Source organism: Larimichthys crocea, chromosome XI, assembly GCF_000972845.2.
Source record: "Larimichthys crocea isolate SSNF chromosome XI, L_crocea_2.0, whole genome shotgun sequence".
In the NCBI taxonomy this organism is placed as follows: Eukaryota; Metazoa; Chordata; class Actinopteri; family Sciaenidae; genus Larimichthys; species Larimichthys crocea.
In genome coordinates, this window is record NC_040021.1 from 6,746,352 (window position 1) to 6,767,346 (window position 20,995).

A 20,995-nucleotide genomic window follows, 5' to 3' on the forward strand; every position below is an offset into this window, starting at 1 on the left:
GGAAAAGAAGAAAATATATACATGACGACAACTGGAAGCTTCTTCCAAATGTCATCTGGAACATGGCCACTGTGTGCCGTCAGAAAAGCCTTGCACATCTAAATTAAATGTAACGTGAAAATACATCACACGTACACACAGTGGATTTTTCTTTCTTTCTTTCTCACCTGTTCCTTTCAGACACGTGAGTCATGCTTTCAACCCATTGCCGGCTGAGCATGTGGAGTCTCTCTGTCTCGTTGTTGTTAAGGGACACATAGCCACTCATATCTCTGACGTCAACCAGTGACGCAAACAGACCGCTGAGGTCCAAAAGAACCTGTTAACACATCCAAGGTACAAAGAAAAACAAAACACACACACACACGCACACACATGCACATTAGGGCTCTGAGTTTTGGAATACAGCTCCCATAATTTGGAGGCTTTCAGGCAAACATGAAGTATAATTTTGCAATTAATTCAGCTGTGGGCTACAATGTGAGCTCTGCGTTTTTAGCATCTACATAATCTCCACCTTTTATCTTTTGACCAAATAAAAGTGTACTAAATTAGTTGTTCTTCTTTACAGTGCGACCATGTATGCACAGACAGCTATCACTGGTTTACTTTGATGCTGAAGAAAACAAAAAGTTCTGGAGTTATAAGGAGTGTCTTTTTATCTATGAATTAAATGGATTTATAAGATAATCAGAGATAATTCAAACACACAAAATAATTCTGGGATTCTGACAAACCTTCACGGAGTCTGTGTCATTCAAGCTGGCCGTCAGTTTGTTCTGTATGTTCTGTGTCTGCATTTCAAGCCCCTCCAATCGTGTATGAAACAGTTTCTGTTGCTCCAAATCCTCCTGCACACAGACAGAGATATGACCTGATCATTAAGTAACAGATTTACATTAAACTAACTTAAAAGGTAAACTTGTCTCTAAGTCACTGTTATTAAAAATGTCCTCACCTGAAGACTTTTCTTTTTCCCTGATGTTGCCTGGCACAGCAGCAGGACGTCACGTGACAGAAGCCTGGTCTGTGATTGGATTAAATTTGCAGCCAGAGGTTCTAGATGTCCAATAAGAGGCTTGGAAGCTGCAAGAACGTCTCCCATGCTGCTTTGCAAATCCTCAGCAGCAACCTGCAACTGCTGCTGATGAGTGTGCGAAAAAAGAAACAAGCAGTGTGATGAAGGAACGAGAAGAAAAGGACAGCAATGGAAAAAGTCTGTTCTGTAATTCATATTTTCCATGTTTTGTTTTTATTGTGACCTTAAACTGGATTGAATTACTTTCCATCTGCGTACCAACTGTTTATCAGTGCACCAAAGATTAAAGCTCATAACATGGTGGCTGCTTTTTTTCCCCTGATGAAAAATTTTAATTAAAATCCTGTTTTCCATAAAATCGTTCTGACTAAAATAAATAAAATGTACATTCGGAGAGGGCAGAAATGGAAAATAACAGACATGTTTTTGGGCATGAATGTGAAAAACATGTAATTCGTCACCTGGGCACATACAAGAGTTAATATCATCGCAGATTTTTATGCCATCAAGTGCATGCTGACCCGTTCCAAGAATGGAAGGCCAGTCATTCTCTGAATCAGCACCATGTACAGGATGAGTCAAGCGGAAAATTGAATGATTCAAAGAAATGAAAACACGCATGAGTGGATAAAAAACAAGCACTGGTTCTCTGTGACTTTTAACGATGCCAGAAACGAGTTTCAGTTCAGTTTCTTAAGACACATCAGATTCTCAGATGATTGTGAGACTTAAATAAACGAGTCGGTGCTGCCGTCATGAATGTCCGAAGATGTGACACCAAGTGATGAGCACCCTGAACTCACCTCCATCTGTGTGTCCTGTCGAGGTGAAGACCTCGACAGCTCCTCCCACTGATGCCACAGTTTCTGCAGCTGAAGGGAGCATCGATCAGAGAGGCGAGCGTACTCCTGCCAGAGAGAAAGCGTCTCCCCGCTCTTCATGTGCTCGTCCTTCAGCTCCTGCACCACGTCCTTCCACCTGAAACACAGTACATCAGTAGTCTATGATGTTTGAGTGCATACAGCGATTCAAATGATCAATTAAGCTGTCGTAGATGATTTTACTGACACTGATCACAAATCAGCTTTTCAGTTATAATAATTATGTATACATAAAAAACATTGCTATAACCTGAAAATCATGCCACCACCATGAGCTAAGCAAACTTAACAATTCATTTTCAGATAATCCACAAAGATTTTTACATTTCTGCAGCGATGTTGAGATTAAATTTGATCCACTGATCTGTTCTGCTAATTTCAGGTGACTGACCGTATTCTCTCTCCTTCCATTTGATCATTCAGAGCGTCGGCTGTCACACCATGAATTCTCTTCACAAGACTCTGATAGGATTTGCCCGCGGACTGCCAAAGCTCTTCTCCCTTTCCCGCCTTCTCCTGGAGGAGCTGTGCATAAAAAAATTTAAAAAACTTTATAATAATAACTTTTTAAAAATAGAGTTTACAGTGCTTTGACAGACAGGATACTCAAGAGAAGCAGAAGAACCAACAAAGCAGGATAAACATTTAAGGACATGGTGATGGCAAAAGAAATTTAAAGGATGAGACAGTATGAAACGATTTAGAATTAAACGTCTTTAAAAGCTGTGAATTACTGTGATCATCATCATGATTAAATACAACATCACTCCTTCTGCTGCAGCTGTGAAGCCGTTCTGCACAGGTATAAAAGATTTGATGGTTCACCTGGAGGAGGTCCATGTGTCCTTCTGCCTGCTTAAGTGACAACAGAGGCTGACGCTGCAGAGCACAGCGCACCCTAGTGGTGTGCAGAGAAGCCTCCCTCAGATCTCTCTCGAAACATCCCCACTCCTCCACGGTCTGTTGCAGAGCTGGTCTCAGATCTGTCACCTGCAAACGATCACAAAGGAAGACAGGACGACGTTTGGTGACGCAGCATCCATGACACTTTTAATCTATATCCCCTCCAGTGATCCTCCAGGTATCCCTGCTAGTTCTGGTGCTTCATGATAACATTTATCGTAACAATAATACTGTGCATTATAACATCATAGGTGACTTGTATTAACATATAAAGTATGAAGACTACACTTGAGTAAGAGGGTATCAATTAGAGGTTTGTATTTGGCATAGAGAGCAATATGTGTTACTAATTATATATCAACTGTTGCTGCGTTGAAGGTTATACTACTATACTACTGATTTTACACATTCGACTTTCGCTTCTTGAGAAAAGTGGTAAACTTTTATTTGTATTCTAGTTTGTAAAAACTACAAAAAGCAAAACATGGACAGATAAGTTTTAACTTAGCTTTAACTAAGTGCACTTTTCAGCCACTTCAGAGATTTCAGAGAGTTATACTTGAAGCAGAATTAAGTTTTAGTGAACATCACACATGTATTATGGACCTAACATGGCTAAGCGTTGCCTATTATACATCCAGCAGACAGGACGCTTGTTAGACGGTTCCACTGTGTTCACCTATTCACCTGCCAGTCATTAACTATGTCTGTCCTCTGGTGCTGGGTTACTATACTACAAAATACTATAAAGCATAAAGCAACAGATCTAATTTACTAGATAGGAGGAGATGGTTCTGAAAGACGCCATGTCTGAAAAAGTCATCTTAAATATCTTTATTTCACTTTCTTTTGCCACTTTTTTTTTCCATAGGAGATTTATTTTTACCTGCTGACTAAGATCCCCACAAGCACGACAAACACTCTCTGTCTGTCCAGAGAAAGAGAAATCGCAGGGGTGATCCTTTTCAACACGGACCCGTGAGGCTTTCAGTTCCTGCAAAGCTGCAGCCACCTCCCTGACTCTGCCCCCAACAGCCTGGAAGAAAAATAAAAATCATTTTCACATCAGGGGACAGCAGCAAGAGAGAGTTCAAACAAACACGTGCTCACATCCTGTTACTGTACCTCCAACTCCAGCAGAGCCTTACGAGCCAGAGTTTGACCGGTAGGTTGTTTCCTCTGATTCATTTGCTTTTTCTGCTGTTCTGTCCAGCCATGAAGATGCTGTAAGCGCCTCTCTCTGTCTGCACAGGAGTGATGCATCTGTTCAGCTTCACAAATCTGAGGAGACAAAGCCGTAAATCATTGATATTTGGAGAGTAACACGGTTCTTTCATTCTTGAACATCAATTGAATTAAATTCCAAAAGACTCCTTTGACTTGGTTTTCTGGAAACATGCATCCGGGTCCAGATGTGAACAACCCAACTGTGGTGCTTTTTTTTGGTAGCTGAAGAACAGACCTGGCTCTCCAGCTCTCTCTGAAGGAGCAGCCACTTCAGTCTGAGAGCGCCGAGATTCTCCGCAAACATTGTGTGCTCGTAGCGAAGAGCCTGGACGTCCATGACCATCACCCGGGGCCCGGGCTGGCACAGGAAATCAAGAAGGAGCTGCCCATTGGTCATGCCTTCCTTTAACTCCTGAGAAAGAACATATATATAAAAAGTCATACAAATACTCATAAAAGAAGAACAAAAAACATACTATGAAAAATCAGTATGCATCTGATATTATGGAGGCACCTTTGTTTTTTTTATTGAGGATGTTTGACCAGCAACATTTCCACTGTAATAGGTGTGTTTCATACATTTCTTTGTTGTAGCTCCGTATCTCATTAGTAGTGCTTTTATTGTATTAATAAACATTTGCTTTGTCCTTCATACTTATTATTCCCAAAGTAAAGAAAACATATGTATTCATGCTGGCTTAACGTAACTTAAGGTAACTTAAGGACAAACAGACATCAGTAAATGTCAAGTACATTTCTCAAAATGTAGTAAACTGGGAAAGTTTTAAATAAAAGCACTTCACATAATTAATCATAATCAAAGCAGACGATGGAGGTATGAGTACCTGGCAGTGCTGCAGGATTTCAGTCATCTGAGCAGCGTCTTTGGCCTTGAGAAATGTTTCTTTCTCCAGGCTCAGCCGAGTCTCCAGCTTCTTCAGCCAGTCCTCGAGGTCAGACAGAAGCTTCACCGGTGGCCACGCTGCCAGCAGCCGCTAACGGACACAAGACAAGAGAAGAAAATGATTTGAACACTTCAACCTTTTATTTCTAACTTTATTTTTTTATTTATTTCACTTATCCAGCCAGGCTCAACATCAGTTCTATTACAATCTGACATCGGTCCAAAGTTTTTTAATCTTAGATAGATGAGATCTCTTCAACCGAGTGTAAGACATCAAAATGAATCTCCTCAAAGCCACACCTGATACGCTTGGTGTAATCGTTGCAATATAAAATATCTGGTTCCAATCACCGGTGATAAATGGTGAGGAAAAATTAAAAACTTTAAAAGTCCTCCCAAATTCCCTGTCCTCAATCACCCTAAAGCTGATGTGAAGTTTACACTCCCCTTCAGGAGGAGGAGATTTCTCAATGCCTAATTATTTCTGAAAACCAGCAGCACTTTGACGGGATTGGAACACTAATTTAATTCATTGGTGGGCTGGAAAACAGCAACGTTCAAAGTTCATTTGGTCCAACATTTGGAAAAACTGAGCCACTAACAATGCTGCTGGTATGCGATAAGGCTGAAGATCATCGTGACCACTGAATCATTTGTTTATAGCACAGTTTAAAACTCCCTCTTTGTGAATACCTGCTGCAGTCGGTCTTGTATTTTGGACAGGTCAGAGGTCAGCTGGCTCCAGTCGACCTCCAGCTGGGCGAGCTGCGCTCTCAGCCCGGGACAATCAGCGTCTCTCAGGTGAAGGAGACGAGTGGCCTCCTTGGATAAAGACGCCCTCTTCACCGACATGGCTTTAGTCTCCATGGAGAAATCCTGCAGGTGATGTCGGATAACATGAGCACTGTGTGTGATTGATGTATTTTAAACTGCTGACTGAGTTCATAACAAATTAGTTTAAATATCTCTGTTTTCAACGCTTAGAGCCTGAGCAGTCAATAATACGAATGCTGACAGTTTATCGAGTATTGTGAGGTCATTTCTCTTCCAACTTATGCCAGTGAAATTTGAGTCAGTGAACTTCGGGAGACCTTTTGGACAAATCTGTCCTGTCAGCAACGTGACAGGACAGGATAAACAGAATTTAAAATTGAAATACAAACCTAAGAAAACTGATGACTATGTTTTATCCGAAAATCAATCTCCACCAAATGATTAACAGATTTTTTTTTGTTGTCTTTTGAAGCCGACAGATTATATTTCCCTTGGATAGTACTTTGTTTTAAAATTTAGCTTTTTATTATTTATTTTTTTATAACTTTCTGATGTTTATACTGATTTAATGGATTGAAATCCAGTAAAAAAAGGACTGAGAAAACATGCTTTTCCTCCTGGGTGAAATAGTCATCTTCTGCTTGTTGTATGTAAATCTGCTGAGCAGATGACGAAGCTTTACCAGCAGCTTGATCAGATGGGTGTGAACACACTCCTGGTCCAGGTCAGAGGTGTCGGCCAGGTTTGACCAATTTTTCAGGTGTTTGTTGGCACCAGCCAACCATTCACTGACCGAGGCAAAGTCAGTCTGGAATCTGTGGGGAGGATGAGAGAAACAGGGCTGTTCTTTAACAAAGAAGGAGAATTGCTCCTGACAATAAAATCTGTGCTTAGGGAAACTACCTGACCTTCACTGATAGATAATAAACTCCTGGTTGTTTTTAAAACGTAAGCTGAAAGTTAGTGTTTTTGATCCTGTCCCACCTGACCCGGCAGTCCTGGATATCTCTGCAGCGTTGAATCTCCCGCTCTGCCCGCCTGTAGGCGTTCTGCCATCGCAGCTCCAGGGCGCCTCCTGTATGACTGACTGCGGCAGCAAAGTCTGGCTCGGTTTGCAGCACCTTCCCCTGATCTATGAGCAATCCCAAAGCAGCTCTGCTCTCATCCAGCTGGACCAATGTTTGCTGAGTGAAAAAGGAGAACCAACAGTGCTTTAGGCTGAGTTTAAATCAAGCTCCGTGAGATTTCTCTTGACAAGCAAATGCTGCACTAACATTCGAAGAGAGAGCATAGGAGGTGACAGCAAAATTAAAATTCGTAAATTAAGAGTAGGATTCATGGGCTACTACAATCTGCCAGCCTGGTCATCAGTCTGTCCTTTCTTACTCGCTAAGGCAGTATACACACAATGCTTCTTTTTATTCTTTCCCTTACTTGATGTGCATTTTATAGAAACCCTAAGCAGTCATTCATACATTTTATTTCCTCTGTTTTCACATGATAAAGAGCTCATTTCATTTGTTTTCTCCAGATCCCAAGTTATTTATGTCATTATGTCGATAAACCAATGTTTTGAGAAAAACAATGGGATCATTTTCTCGAGATCTTGAGATAAAGTAACTTTGTTTTCTGGATCATTTTCTCGAGATCTTGAGATAAAGTAACTTTGTTTTCTCAAGACTACATAATTAATACAAGATCGAGAAAACAAAAGGACAGTTGAGTTTTAAACATTTCTTTTTTATCATAGAAATGAACAGTAAACTTTAAATTTGTCAAAAAAGTGCAACTTCACTTCATTTTTTTTCTCTTCTCTTTCCACAACTCCCTCCACCTCCACATAAAACTAAACAAATAAAGTAGTTCAGGTACGTTGGCTGCAAAGCAAACACTGTATTGCAGACAGTATTAGAGTAGGCTGTGTGTGTGCAGTGTGACAGAGTTTACCTTGCAGGCATCCAGTCGTTGCTGTACTAGCTTCTCGTCGTCTCCCTCTGCTCCTCCACTGCTGATGAAGGCTTCGGTATCATCCAGCAGCCGGCTCAGTCGACTACAATTATCGTCCCACCGGGTCCAATCCTGCAAGCAGGTTCAACCGTAAAACCCACTCGTCAGTTTTATCATTTGATTTGTCAACACAAACACTCAATACACTAAAGATTTCCACAGGTAAATTTAAAGTTTTGTTTATGTATGAATTCATATACGGCCCTCAGCAAAAGGTAAACTACAAACCTGGATCCTCCTTTGAGAAGCCACTTCCTGTTCCAGAGCCTGTTGCTGCAAAGCTTTGGCTCTGACTTCCAGCTGTACCCACACAAGATCCTGACCCTTGAGTGCTTTCGGCTCACTTTGGAACAGATGCTGCACAAAGGCCAGCTGAGACCTGAGGACCTGCAGGAGCTTCTGGATCACAGAGAGACCAGATTTATGACAGAAATGAAGTGGTGTAAGTGCAAAGAAGGCCTGAATAAAGATACGTGGAAACAGACTAAGTCTAATAAGTCTAATCATTAGCTGTTTTAAGTTATTTTAACACTGGACATCTCTTTGAAAAACATCAAGAGGCTTCAACACAGTCTTGGGAAAGTGTCTAGCTTAAATCTGGTCTGTTGAAGAAGTTGTTGAAAAGCACAGTGTGGTACCCGGTGTCTGCAGAGAACAGCTTGAAGTCTGCTGCGGCTGTGAACCTGGCTCATCTGCCCTTCTGTTATGCATTCTTCACCCAGTTCCAAGAGGCGAGTTATCCCCTGAAGCAAGGACCGGGAAGCTTGCTGTAGCTTGGCTCTTTCCCCTGGACTCTCCCTCAGATGTCTGCCCAGCACACACTGCTGCGAGATGCATGAAAAGCACAAAGTTTAAAGAAAACACTATTAACTTTTAAAAACGCTGATCCTGCATCACTCTTGCTCTGATATCAGTCTGTAATTTGCATAGTCAAACCCATATTTTAGCATGTATTATTAGATTATGGTAGCCATTAATTACGATAACATTTGTCCATGTGTTTTTAAAATCAGAAACCAGAGTTAATTAGAAAGTATTCGACGAAGATTTACCAGGTGTTTTATACCTCTGTACATTTGCATAGGCATACATGCACAAACACTCACACACACACACACAAAAAGCTGCAAAGCACTGGTTACCTCCAAACTGGGAGCATCCTTTATGCTGGGAAACATCTCACTTTGTTCCAGTTCAAGCTCGTCCAAGATGCACAGCTGCTTGGAGGAGAGCTCCTGTTTCAGAACAGAGGTATTTAAATAATTTACTTAAGTATAAAGTATCAATACCACAATGCAAGTAAAAGTCCTACAAGTAAAGTGTCAAGTAAAAGTAAAAAAAACATTCAAGAATTCAAAGTAATATTTTATTATTGGATTATTAGTACTGATGCGTGCACATGTAAGCAAAGTTTAGAATATTGTAGCCCGAAGAGGGAGCAAATTTTATGACTTTCTCTGCTGTTTTCTATGTTTGCTAGTTCATAGAGCCTTGTACTACAGCCTGAGAACCAGTGATCTATAGAAATGTGCCATATTTCACTGACTGACTGTAAAACTGGTACTTAAATGTGTTGCTGACAGTGTATACATTAACATAAAAGATTAGAATGACCATTAAGCTGGTAATCATTTCTTTTACTAACAAATTACTTAACGTATTACTGATATATATTTAAACTCGAACCTGATGTTGGTACGTGACGCCCAGATGTTCAGCGAGCTGACTGCGTGATGAGGTGAAGACCAGCTGGACCGTGTGAAGACAGTCCTGAAGGGAGGTCAGACAGTGGAGAGCCTCTGGTTCGTCTCTCGAGAGTGCTGGTCTGGTCTTTGACTCCACTTTACTCAACAGCTCAGTCAGAGTCACCAGCTCAGTCGATACACACTACACAGAGATTTCAAAAACAAAAGCAAAAACAGAGAATGTGGAAGAATCTTTTCCTGTCAGTCTGCCTGCACCTGTCCTACATAACACAGAGGCACTAAAATGTGCAGTAATGTTGGTTATATTATGGTCTGTTACCTCCTGCTGTAGCAGCCTCCACTGGGGGTCGTCTTCACCAGTGCCACCAGGAGTCAACAGCAGGTCTGTCAAAGCATCCAGACAGAGGAACACCCTCCGTAGAGCCTCGTACAACACCTCATTCACATCTGGATGTGAAGCGTCTGCAGAGCACACCTGGGAAACAACCAAATGCAAAGTGATCACTATCGCTCAACACAATGTTCGTTAACGTAAAAAAATAAAAAATTCTACAGCAGTCTGACTTCTTTAAAGAACCACTGTGTCATTTTTAGGAGGATCTATTGTCAGGATTGAAATACAATATTCATTAGTGTATGATCACCTGAAAGTATAAATGTTGTGTTTTTATTGTCTCAAAATGAGCCCTTTATATCTACAGTGAGAGCGGGTCCTTTGCCATCTGCAACTTCACTGATAGGTGCCACTTAATCCTTAAACACACCGGACCTTTAAAAGGTTAGCTGATCATTTGTGGGACAATTCATCAAGTCCTCTTAACTAGGAACACACATGTATGTATGCTAAGATTTAACCTCTGTCACTGTCGTACATACCGCTTGTCTCAGCATAGTGATCGACTGATGTGTCCGCTGGAGGACAGCAGAAGCAGAGCCGGTTGATATCAGCTCCCCTTCTGGGACCTAAAAAAACATAAACTTGTAGTTTGTTTCTCAGTGAGTGAAGGAAAAAAAGAAAGGATGCACTGTGGAATACATTTTGACTTTCAACTTATTGAAAAAAAGGACCATAACTTTCCTCCTTGTGCAACAAAATATTTTCTTTATCACTCACCAGCAGGCACTTTATTGGTCCCTTTCATTATATTATGTAAAACTAGTCATTTTATAACTCTTAAAGTGGAAGGAGCACAGATAAATCTCCTCTTCCCCTCCTCCTTTACTACCTGCTCACCAAAGGTTTAGGCCACTGTTGCCCTGGAGTTGGTAGGCCAGCATCTACTTCTAAGAAATAATTATGCTTCTATCTATTGTGGTCCGATGTCACCCATCAGGCCTACTCCAAAGCAAAAAATAAATAATCATGAACAATCTTAGTGTTTTCCAACCTTATCTTGGGTCCCTCCTTCCTCTGGGCTGATCAGGGTTTGATGCTCCTCCTTGACTTTTGTCAAAGTGGTCAGTTTTTGAGCGATCTGGGTGTAAAGTTGACTCCACCTCAGCTGCTCTTCATCATCTTCTTCGTGTGTAGTCAGGCTAGCGACCACAGGGAACACACAACATGAGTCTATGGTATGCAATGTGCTTGTAAGATGATTCATTCCTATGACCGTCACTCTGTCTTTTACCTGATTGGCACTTCAGACGACTCCACGGCTCGTTGTGAATCTTCTGCCAAACTACTCTGACCAGTGCCAACTTCACTTTGCTCCTTCAACACATTACAAGTAACCTGGACATTGAAGAGAAACAAGGGGAAACAAGTTGTTTGCTATTTTAATATCACATATCTAAAGCATCACATTAGACACAATTCATAATAAATAATAAAATTCACATTCACTTTTTGTTTTTAGACTTTCTCAGACACTTACTAGATCTTGACAGGGAGCTGTGGACAAAGACAGATCTTCGTCTTCCTCCTCTATAAACTCTGCTCTCATGGCAGTGAACGGAGTTATAGGTCTTGTAGGAATCAGTCTTGTGATGTCTTCCACTGCAGCTGCTGTCTGAAGGGATTTTATACGAGGGTTGGAAGCAATGGATTCAGGGTTTGTTTGGTTCAGTGTAGCAGCAGGAGCAGCAGTGAACTGTTCTTCAGCTGCAGCGATGAATGATTCGGCTGTCACAGATTCAGGACTGAATGTTTTGCCAACAGCAGGTTTGGAATCCATTGTTATTAATCTAGTTTCAACGATTTCTGGCTCTTTTGTATCAAGCCCGGACTTCACCATTAAAAGCCCAGTTTCAGCAACTTTTGAGCTCGTCTCCACTTCGGAAGAAAACTGACCAGCTGAACTCCTCAGTTCCTGAAAGACAATTATAATTACTTCAGATTTTATTGAGAATGATCAGTGAATAAAGACGAAGAGGCGAACATAACTTTGACAAACAAAATATATCACAATTTGTCATTATCTGAATAGGTGTGAGCTTTAACCCTGAGGATATATTTTTAAAAACACAGCAAAGAATTGAGATTCAAAACAAATATATTAAATGTCCAACAGGCTCATCAAACAAGTCCACTATCTGAGAAATAAAATAATATATAATTTACCTTAACTTCAGACAGTGGCTTAATTTCAGAAGTATCCTCACTTTGCACATCTGAAGCGTTGAGTGTCTCCTCTGGGTCCTATCACATGAATTATATAAATACACGGATGCAAATGGGATCGATGCACACACAGACACCCACGTATACATGCCATACTCATTGTGTGTGTGTGTGTGAAGGGACAGGTTTCTGAGGAGCAGCATATTTGAAGCAGCTGCTTCTGACAGAGCAGCAGAGAGCGGATTCATCAGGTAACAGGACAGAGTGCCGGACACGGCTCCATGTAAACATGCAAAAATCGGCTAAAATCATCCACAAGAAGCAAAGAAGAAATATTAAAGCTGAGAATTATGACGTGAATCGAAAAAGAAATAGTGGAGGGAAAATATTAGGAGGAGGAGGCCAAGAAATTTTGACTTTCATTACAAATGATTTTTTAGCTAAAATGTATTTTCAAGTGTTGAATTCAGTTGTTTTTCATTCAACAGCTTTTAATTTTGGAATCAAAGCCAAAATAAAAAAGAGGCACCCAGAAAAAAAAGCTCACTGCTGTAATTACTGATTTAGATTTACCTCTGGAATACTGCATGTTAGTGTGTCAGAGGATGACGAGTGACAACTCTGGTTTTCCTCATCCTCCTCTTCCTCTGAATAAGACACCTCAAAAGCGTCCTGCTTTTAGTGATAAGGGTGAACGATATGATCAAAACTGTGATTTACAGGAAAATGGAAAAATATTTTGTCCTCAGGGTTTGTAAGGAGAATCTTTTTCAGGATGCATTTCACCACGACTCCATTAGCAGTCATCCAATAATTACATTAAATTAAAAGATATCATATTTTTTCTGTATTTACCACTTCTCATGTTATCCGTTTAAATTTAATCTGATAAATGTGAAAAAAGAACATTTAATGAAGTAACAAGAAAAACGCCTGATTAATGGAGTCTAATGGAGGAATGTCATTTATGTTGGTGGTTTAACATTTATTTCCTCAAACGAAATCTTCATTTTTTGGGGAAGATTCAAAACAAACAAATAAATAATTATCTTCATATTTAGGATTTTTCGAATCAAGATGACTGTTCTGAGCTGCATTGGGTATGTACAGCGGGACAATAATAAAATAATTCCCCAAAAAAACAAAGTATGAGTTTGTAGGATTTTGCTTGCGCCTGCCTCACAGTCCAGTAGAAAGGATAACGGATGTTTTATGGTGAGACGGGACTATGACAGGCAGGCTCAACCAATTCCAGATAACACAGGGATTAAAAGGATTGTTCAAACATCACGCTTGTGTTTTAGCTGAGGGTGAATTCTACCTTATTGGGTTTGTGTCTATTGTTACCTGGACCAGGTGTCTTTGTGGAGATCTGTGTAGCTGCTGCATCTCTTCAGGTGTTGTTGTGATGCCAAGATCTGCCTCATGAATCTTGTTCTGTGTCAGTTAAAGAGGCAAGAGGATGTGAGAAGTTGATAAAAGACACATTCAAGGTCGTACTGCAGACTGTTATGTTTGTCACCAAAGGCTGAGACGACCAGAACAAAGGTTCACAACCTTGATTGGGTTGTAAAGAAACAAACTTTGGCCTTAGCTCCCTGTTGCTAACAAGAAGCTTCATTGATTACCTCAAGTATTCAAGTATAATTATTGAAACACCTGTCGAAATAAAATCTTTTTTTTCTATGTGTGCCGGCATTCAGACTTCATGCTGTACCTCCAGCAGCGCGGTTTGTTGCTGGGTGAGTTGTTTGAGCTCCTGCACTGGCTGCCGGAGCAGCGTGGCTCTGGAGAAGACCAGCAGGCTCTCCTCTGCTCCCTGAGGGAGGTGAAGCTCTCCTTTGCATCTCTCCATGTCAGCTAGTGTCCTCTGCATCGACTGCACATTGGCTAGGATGACCTTCAGACCGAAACAGAAAAAACTTGTAAACTCTTTACATTTTTTGTCTTTGTCATGTTGAAGGAAGAAAAAACTGGAAATTGTTACCTTTATACTTTAGATCATAGAATAAGTCATAGTATATACTGTGCTACATTCAAATACAACTTTATTTTGGAGAGATAAACATAAAAAATGATATATGTACGATGAAAAACACTTAACATGAAGTTAAGTGTAACTCCCACCTACCACAGGTCAGACTCTTTAACACCAGCAGGACTTCATGACTTTTCTATATACTTATTATTTATGAGTCATTTCTTATCCACCTTGTGTTTACTACTCACTCTACCAGTTGAGCCACCAGGGCGCCCCTATTTATGAATATTTTTCTTATCCACCTTGTATATTTTCATCCGCTGAAACAAGTGAATTATTAAAGCCTATCTTATCTTTTTTAACTATTATACTACTGTTTGCATGCTCTATGTGTATCTTGCTATCAAAATTACTTCCATGAAATTAGTAAATATGAATATGTGTTTATAAATGCATGGTATCACCTGTCGATTCTGAAGATGCTCCGTCAGAGTTATGCTGGAGTTGTCCATGGAGGATAAAATCGCTCTGACTTTCGGGATATTCTTCTCTATCGTCTTCAGCTCCACCTCTATTGCCTCCACCAGCTGAAATGAAGAAGCGTAGCATTTCACACATCAAGATTATAAACTACCCATAAAACTAGTTTGTCGATTAAAAAGCATTCCCAAGAGGCTGACTCCACAGATTTTGTTCTGCCCAAATAGGAGTCAGGTGTTAAATTTAGTCTCTTCACAAAGGAAAAGAAAACATCCCGGCAGTTTCCTCCCTCTGCAGTTTGGGGTCACCAACAACCTGAAATTTGTGTATTTCTTACCACAACAGCCTGCAGCAGCTGCTCAAGTGGCTCTACAATCTTGTGTTGCATATTTTGGACTTGCTGGTCATTATGGTCCAGCCTCTCTTCCTGGGTCGTCATGTCACACACAGCAGAGATCTCATCCAGGACTGGCCTGAAGTCCTGCAGATTGTTCCTGAGCCTCTCAGAGTCGTCCAGCACGAGCTGTAGTTCAGGGTTTAAAATGAAATCATTATAAGATGCAGTATGTCAAAATGCTTGCGTCAAAAGCAAAATAAAATAAACAGAATGTGAATATGGATAAAAATATAATGAAATAGTGAAATTAGTTATCATGTGTCTTTAGCATCTCTGACCTGCAGGGAGTTTGCGTGATTCTGGAGGCTTCTGGATGTTGTGAATGAGCAGGAAGCATTGAGCCACGACTGGGCCTCATTTAACCAGCAGGTGGCGCTGTACATGGTGTCTTCAAAGTCCTGAAGACAGGCCGGGATCTGTCAAAGGAGTGAAGAAAATATGAAGAAGCAGAATGGAAGTTTCAAAAACAGATTTTCAGGTTTTTCAGGTGATGATTCAAACCGTGGTTTTTGTTACGTGGCGTAAACATAACATTATATGCCTGACCTTGCTTAGGAAGGTGGTGCGTTGCTCGGCCTTTTGCGCTGCGTTTTGGTAGAGCTGCAGGGGTTGGGTGAGTTGGTCCATGAGTAGGTGGGCTTGATCTGGATGCTGCTCTGCAAGATCCTGCACCTCGTTCTCCAGGAGCATCAGGCGACTGTGCCACGCATCCAGCTCATCCCACACATGCTGGAGAACAAACAGCGTAAAGTACTTAGTCACAGTGTGATCCTGGACTGCCATCAGCTCAGTAGCTGCTCCAGTTGATTTAAGTTATCTCGTCAGAAATAAGCAGATGATGAATAAGGAAACATGTTGAAACTTGCACACAAACAAACACCTTGAGAACATTTTCTGCTTGGCTGACTGTTGGACTCTTCTTCTCCAGCAACAGTTTCACTTTCTCCAGACCTGAAGCGAACTCCACCACCTGACGGTCCAGCTTCTGAACTGGGTTGCTCTTCTCCATGAGCTGTAGAGTGACCACACGCACAAACACACACATGCATACACATAATAAAATAAGAGGTTTGGTGGTAGACACTTCGTGTGGCTTTAAGGGTGGATTCAGTTACCTTCTCCTCTTCTCTTTGCAGAGACAGCTGAACTTCTTGTAACCTTCTGTTGATATCAGCTGGTATCTCAGCATAGCGGCTCTGCACACCGTCCACGATACACTTTAGTTTAGCCTTCTGGCAGGATAAATCCTTTTTGAGCTCCTGTCGGTGTGAAAATTAACCAGAAAACATTCAGCAGGACAGGAAATATGAAAGACTTAGAGACAGGGTCAAAAGTTGAGCTCTGTCCAAATTTGTTTAACTTATTTTCCAGTTAAAGGATGAAGGAAAGCTCACAGCAACCCGTTATATTTGAAAAATCTGTAGTACAGTAAAGATGAACTTCTGAGACTTTTTACACTGACACTGACTTGAAAAGACATCCTTTAATCTAATTATTGAAGCTACGTGTGGTCTGTAATGTAATGCACTAACAAGAACTGGCTTGTGAACACAATTTAGATTTCTCTCTGAGCTTCTAATCATTCCTGACATAAAAAGAAGAGTAACATCATAGTTTGTGTCTCTTTGTATCTTTCTAAATGTCACTTCAACTTCAACACAAGCTCATTTTTTCAAGTTTGGACTTTAAGGCATAAAAAAAGTAGCCTGACCTGCTGTTTGCATGGATTTGAACAGGCTTCCAGCGAGGGAAGAATAGCAAACACGTGTTGCTCCACCTCTCCTATCTCCTCTTGGACTTGCTGCCTCTCTTCTTCCTCTGCCTGGGCTGCAGCTACCACCAGCAGATTTCTCTCTTTCAGGCTGTGGAGAATAGTATCTTTCTCAGCATCTCACACATTAATTATAGAGTTATCACTTCCCATTTGTGTATAAAACAAATCTTACCTCCTGACATTCTCTTGGATCTTCACTAGGGTTTTGGCCACAGGTCCAGGGCTAATGGGATCCTCGGTACTATATAAGCTCAGGGCGTGCTCCAGTCGATGCTCCAGGGAGGCTAAGGCCTGCTGCTCCTGCTCCAGCCCGGCCTGGTGCATCTCTGCCTGAGCCAGAAGCTCCTGGGGTTCTTCCTGAGTGAAGCTCACAGCGGAGGAGTCGGGAACGTCCGCCTGAAGACTGGCCAAAACACTGCAACACTGCTCCATCTAAAGTCAATAGAATTTAATATTCAATATATCCATATATTACTTTTCGCTGTCATTTATGCCCTGTATGTTATTTGCAATATTCCAGTTTTGCCTCAGAATAACAATAAAATTCACAGTCACAGTAAACCTGTCTGAAGAGGAAAGGAAAAGTGGGAACTTCAGTGGTAACCTCACACACATTTGGCAGACAGAAAATACAATCTATAAAAAAATACATGAATAGTTTACTATGCTAGGTTTCATATATTTACTTATTTACAATGGTAAAACTCACACTTGTCGTAATATCCTTCCATTCACTTCCTCTTTGTTCTATGTGTGCCATCAGGAGTCCGACCCCACGTCGTAATGATATCCATCGCCTCCACAGGGCTCCAAGCTCTCTGTCCTTTCCAACCCCACAGCCCTGCATCGGACATCCAGCCCTGAGTTCTTCGATCCTACCAGCGAGGCTGTGAACATCTTCCATCAGGAGCTTTGTGAACACATGAAATGAAGTTCAAAATTAAAGTTTAAATCAGGCTGTATTCCTTCCACATGTACCTGCATGTGTGGTAACAGACAGGTAAAAACAGAAGACTGCGCTAAGGCATAGAGTTATGTTAATAGCTAAAAGCTAATCCTCATGATTAGTAACATGCTGATGTAAAGCAGATAAATGCCATTCATTTTGCTGGTATTTTATTAAACCGATGTTTTGACTTGATCGGTAAAGTAAAATAAAAGTAAAGTAAAAGTAAAGGGATCGCCAAACTGATTATAATCCATAATAATCCATAATCCAAGTCATTGTCGCAGTTGAGGAAAAAGTCAGAGAATTACCACAGTCACTAGGGAGTCATCGTCTGGGCTCTGTGGATTTCTGTATTAAATGTCATGGTAATGCTTCCAATAGTTGTTGACTTATTTCACTAAAAGAACAAAAGAAGTTAGCCTGCAGGTGGCGCTAAAGAAGAAGTCAGGAGGTCCCCAAAGTCAATAGGATTGGAGAATATTTCCATCTGGACCAAAGTCGTGGACTCACTGAGCAACAGGCTAAAGAACTGTTGTTAACTCTCAAATCTATCTAAGTAGATGCAGTGTATATAAAGACTGCTGAAGGGGTGGAAACATGTGTCTAATCACCAGCAAACTGAAGCTCAGTCAAACCTACCTTGGCTCTTTTTTGCTGGGAATCACATTTGCCAGATGACGTCACTTGTTCTGCAGAACATTCTAAAAGCTCGTCTTCAAGCCATGATAGACACTGACATATGTCTTCATGACACTTCCTGTGGCTTTGTTGTTTTATTTCACACCTGTGAGAAAGTTTTAGGTGTTTCAACATGTTTTAAAATTATGAACAAAGCAAAGCAAAGATATAATCACAACAATGATTCAGCAAGGTAAGAAAAGCCAGCACCTCTGCAGGGACTGTAGCCTGAGTTGGGCTTGGGCCTCCAGCATTGCTCTTCCCACCAACAACTGACTGAGGATGGTGATGTGGAGCTGCTCAGTCTTTGTGCGGGACAGGCAGGGTTGTTGGGGCAACAGTTCCACAAGGTGACTGATATGAGCCTGAAATCCATCTTCAAGGGTTTCTAGAGCCTGCCGAGTCTGTCTTTGCTCCTCAGTACAGTCCAAAAAACCTCCAGGAGCTGATAAGAAGGTGGCTTCAGCATTGTGAAGGAAGCTTATTGCTCCCTGAGCAGCCCACTGGTAGTCTTTCAAGGATTCTCTAGCCTGGGATAAACTCTCCTGTTGAATACATGTTATATGATTAAGCAGAGTTCAGAGAAACAAATGGAAAGCTTAAAATTCTCAAACGTTGGCTCCGTTGATCTTACCATTCGTAAATGGCACTCTTGCTTGGTTGCATCCCGAAGAGAGTAAAGTTCCTTGTAGTTTTTCAGATCAATTTTTTCTTTCCGTCCTAGACCTTCCAAAACCCTCATCCCAGATTCCATGTTTCTCCAAATAACCCAGTACCTTTGTAGTGCAATATCTATGGCTTTTTCATCTGGATTCTCTGCTTCAGCTTCCTCCAGCTCCGCTCTTGTTCTTCGGAAAAGCTCCATTAAGGCAGGAAGCTCAGAGGAAAAACGCAAACCTAGCAGAAGCATGGCCTCTAGGTTTTTGATGTTGTCTGTTACAGAATGCTCCCAGAGGACTAAAGTTTCCACAGTGCTGCGGATCCTTTGCCTCTCTGACTCGCACTGAGATGGTTGCAACTCCTGAGCTATGGCCTCCAATTGGTCCGCTGCTTCTTGGCACTGTGTTTTTACCAAAGGAAGCTCAACCAAGAGTGTTTGGCAAAGTCTGAACCTCTCACCCATGCTGATTGTTTTACCTTTGGCACGCTCGACTTGCTCTTTGGCAATTTCCCTAGATTCCTCCATTTGTCTCCTCAGGTGCAGATATTTGTCTTGCTCAAAGGCATTGATACTAAGAACTTTGCACTGGTCTTGCAGTTCCCCAATTGCACACAGCAGGGACCTTCGCTTGGCCTCCTGGCAGTGCTGAAGTTCTTGTACTTCACACTGATGCTCCACAAGCTTGTGCTTCAATTGTGCAATTGCTGAAAGTGTTTCCTGTCTTAAAGGGAAGCTTTGCTGCTTCAGATCAGAAGAAATTTGCTGTAAATTAGCCTGGATGGTCGCTAACTCCTCATCTGAGGAGGTTCTCTCATGAATCAGTTCCTCTAATTCCCAGCTGGTTGCCTTTTCATGAGCTAACAACCCATCTAATTCTGTCCAAAGGCCTGAATGTCTGTTGACAAGGTAGCGGCTCTCTCCTGGACTCAACCCCACGGCTATTTCCCTGCAACTTTCTGCCATGGCTTCTGCCAGTTTCAGCTTGCTCTCTATCTCCACTATGGCTAATTTGTGACTTTTGAGTTTGCTCTCCAGCTTTGTGAGGTCAGCTTTTGAAACATTATCAATGTGGGCACAGGGATTTCTTTTAGCATGTGTTTCTGCAAGCCAGGCATCCATGTTAGCAAGCTGGCATAACAGTTTTTCCCTCTCTTCAAGATTTTTCTTCATGATGCCAAGAACATGATCCAAGCTGTCAGCAATGGCTTCATACAGGTCCTCTACACTCTTCAATACTTGATCACTTTCATCCTGTGCCATACCAGAAGCTACAGCTTTCATCTGCTCAACTTCTACTCTCAACTTTGACTTTCTAGACCAAATGTCAGTCTGAAATTTCTTCATCTCAGCAATCTGAATACGAGCCTCCTCTGGGAAAAGAGCTAACTTTTTCCCAATAGAGATGTGGTTTTCTGCCTGCTTGCCCCATATGATCAAGTCTTGCAACTGCTTGTTGATCCTAGCTGAAGATGTGCTGCATGTGGAGGTGTCAAGCATGCTCTTGGTGACATTAAGCAAAGATCCCAGTTCCTGAAGGCTACATTTGATCTCATCCTTCTCTTTCTGACCCAGAGAGAAACAAACAAGTGCATCTGACTGCGACTGTAAGTGCAGAAAAAGCTGGTTGTACAGTTTTAGGTCTGTGCGCAGACAAACAAGTTCTAATGCACTTTTTCTGTCGTGGCTTTGAAAGTTGGATTTCTGCAGAGCTTCAAGCTTGGCTTTAAGCTCTTCGGCCTCTTTTATTAGCAGACATGATTGAGAGGTGGAGCTTGAGGCGTGCTGCAGATCTCTTTTGATACTTCCTTCTAAAAGCCTCCATTCTTCCTGGACATCTCCGAGCTGGGCAAGAAGAGCACCTGAACTTTCAGCATCACTCAGGTGGACTGACAAGTGGCCACTTAATTGGAGGATCTCTTCCATCAGGCCTTTTTTCTGTAGCATGGTTTTCAGCAGAGCATGGAGTTTGTCGGCTTGAAGTGCACTGCTTTCCAAAGTATTTCTGACAAAACCCACAACAAAAGAAAATGAATGCATCACCTATCATGTTCACAAACAAATATTAAGTTATAAT

At 41.4% G+C, this 20,995-nt stretch overlaps 1 protein-coding gene across 2 annotated transcripts in view; it reads right to left on the reverse strand.

The window, feature by feature from the left end:
- syne2a (spectrin repeat containing, nuclear envelope 2a) overlaps positions 1-20,995 on the reverse strand; it is a 72,733-nt gene that overhangs the window by 18,663 nt on the left and 33,075 nt on the right. For both annotated transcript variants that reach the window (XM_027283829.1, XM_027283830.1), the window contains exons 52-90: positions 18,895-20,923; positions 18,471-18,805; positions 18,222-18,366; positions 17,343-17,543; positions 16,806-17,065; positions 16,571-16,721; positions 15,975-16,118; positions 15,740-15,871; positions 15,406-15,588; positions 15,138-15,275; positions 14,800-14,985; positions 14,447-14,569; positions 13,719-13,901; positions 13,349-13,438; positions 12,575-12,676; positions 12,002-12,079; positions 11,316-11,750; positions 11,070-11,173; positions 10,830-10,977; positions 10,318-10,404; positions 9,761-9,916; positions 9,422-9,622; positions 8,878-8,970; positions 8,374-8,559; positions 7,964-8,134; positions 7,676-7,807; positions 6,713-6,912; positions 6,411-6,543; positions 5,648-5,830; positions 4,896-5,045; positions 4,286-4,462; positions 3,949-4,104; positions 3,710-3,859; positions 2,746-2,910; positions 2,312-2,445; positions 1,843-2,017; positions 959-1,144; positions 738-851; positions 168-319 (exon numbers count right to left, since the gene is read on the reverse strand). In XM_027283829.1, the coding sequence (XP_027139630.1) occupies positions 168-319; positions 738-851; positions 959-1,144; positions 1,843-2,017; positions 2,312-2,445; positions 2,746-2,910; positions 3,710-3,859; positions 3,949-4,104; positions 4,286-4,462; positions 4,896-5,045; positions 5,648-5,830; positions 6,411-6,543; positions 6,713-6,912; positions 7,676-7,807; positions 7,964-8,134; positions 8,374-8,559; positions 8,878-8,970; positions 9,422-9,622; positions 9,761-9,916; positions 10,318-10,404; positions 10,830-10,977; positions 11,070-11,173; positions 11,316-11,750; positions 12,002-12,079; positions 12,575-12,676; positions 13,349-13,438; positions 13,719-13,901; positions 14,447-14,569; positions 14,800-14,985; positions 15,138-15,275; positions 15,406-15,588; positions 15,740-15,871; positions 15,975-16,118; positions 16,571-16,721; positions 16,806-17,065; positions 17,343-17,543; positions 18,222-18,366; positions 18,471-18,805; positions 18,895-20,923 (8,268 nt within the window). The remainder of the gene's footprint in view (positions 1-167; positions 320-737; positions 852-958; positions 1,145-1,842; positions 2,018-2,311; positions 2,446-2,745; positions 2,911-3,709; positions 3,860-3,948; positions 4,105-4,285; positions 4,463-4,895; positions 5,046-5,647; positions 5,831-6,410; positions 6,544-6,712; positions 6,913-7,675; positions 7,808-7,963; positions 8,135-8,373; positions 8,560-8,877; positions 8,971-9,421; positions 9,623-9,760; positions 9,917-10,317; positions 10,405-10,829; positions 10,978-11,069; positions 11,174-11,315; positions 11,751-12,001; positions 12,080-12,574; positions 12,677-13,348; positions 13,439-13,718; positions 13,902-14,446; positions 14,570-14,799; positions 14,986-15,137; positions 15,276-15,405; positions 15,589-15,739; positions 15,872-15,974; positions 16,119-16,570; positions 16,722-16,805; positions 17,066-17,342; positions 17,544-18,221; positions 18,367-18,470; positions 18,806-18,894; positions 20,924-20,995) is intronic.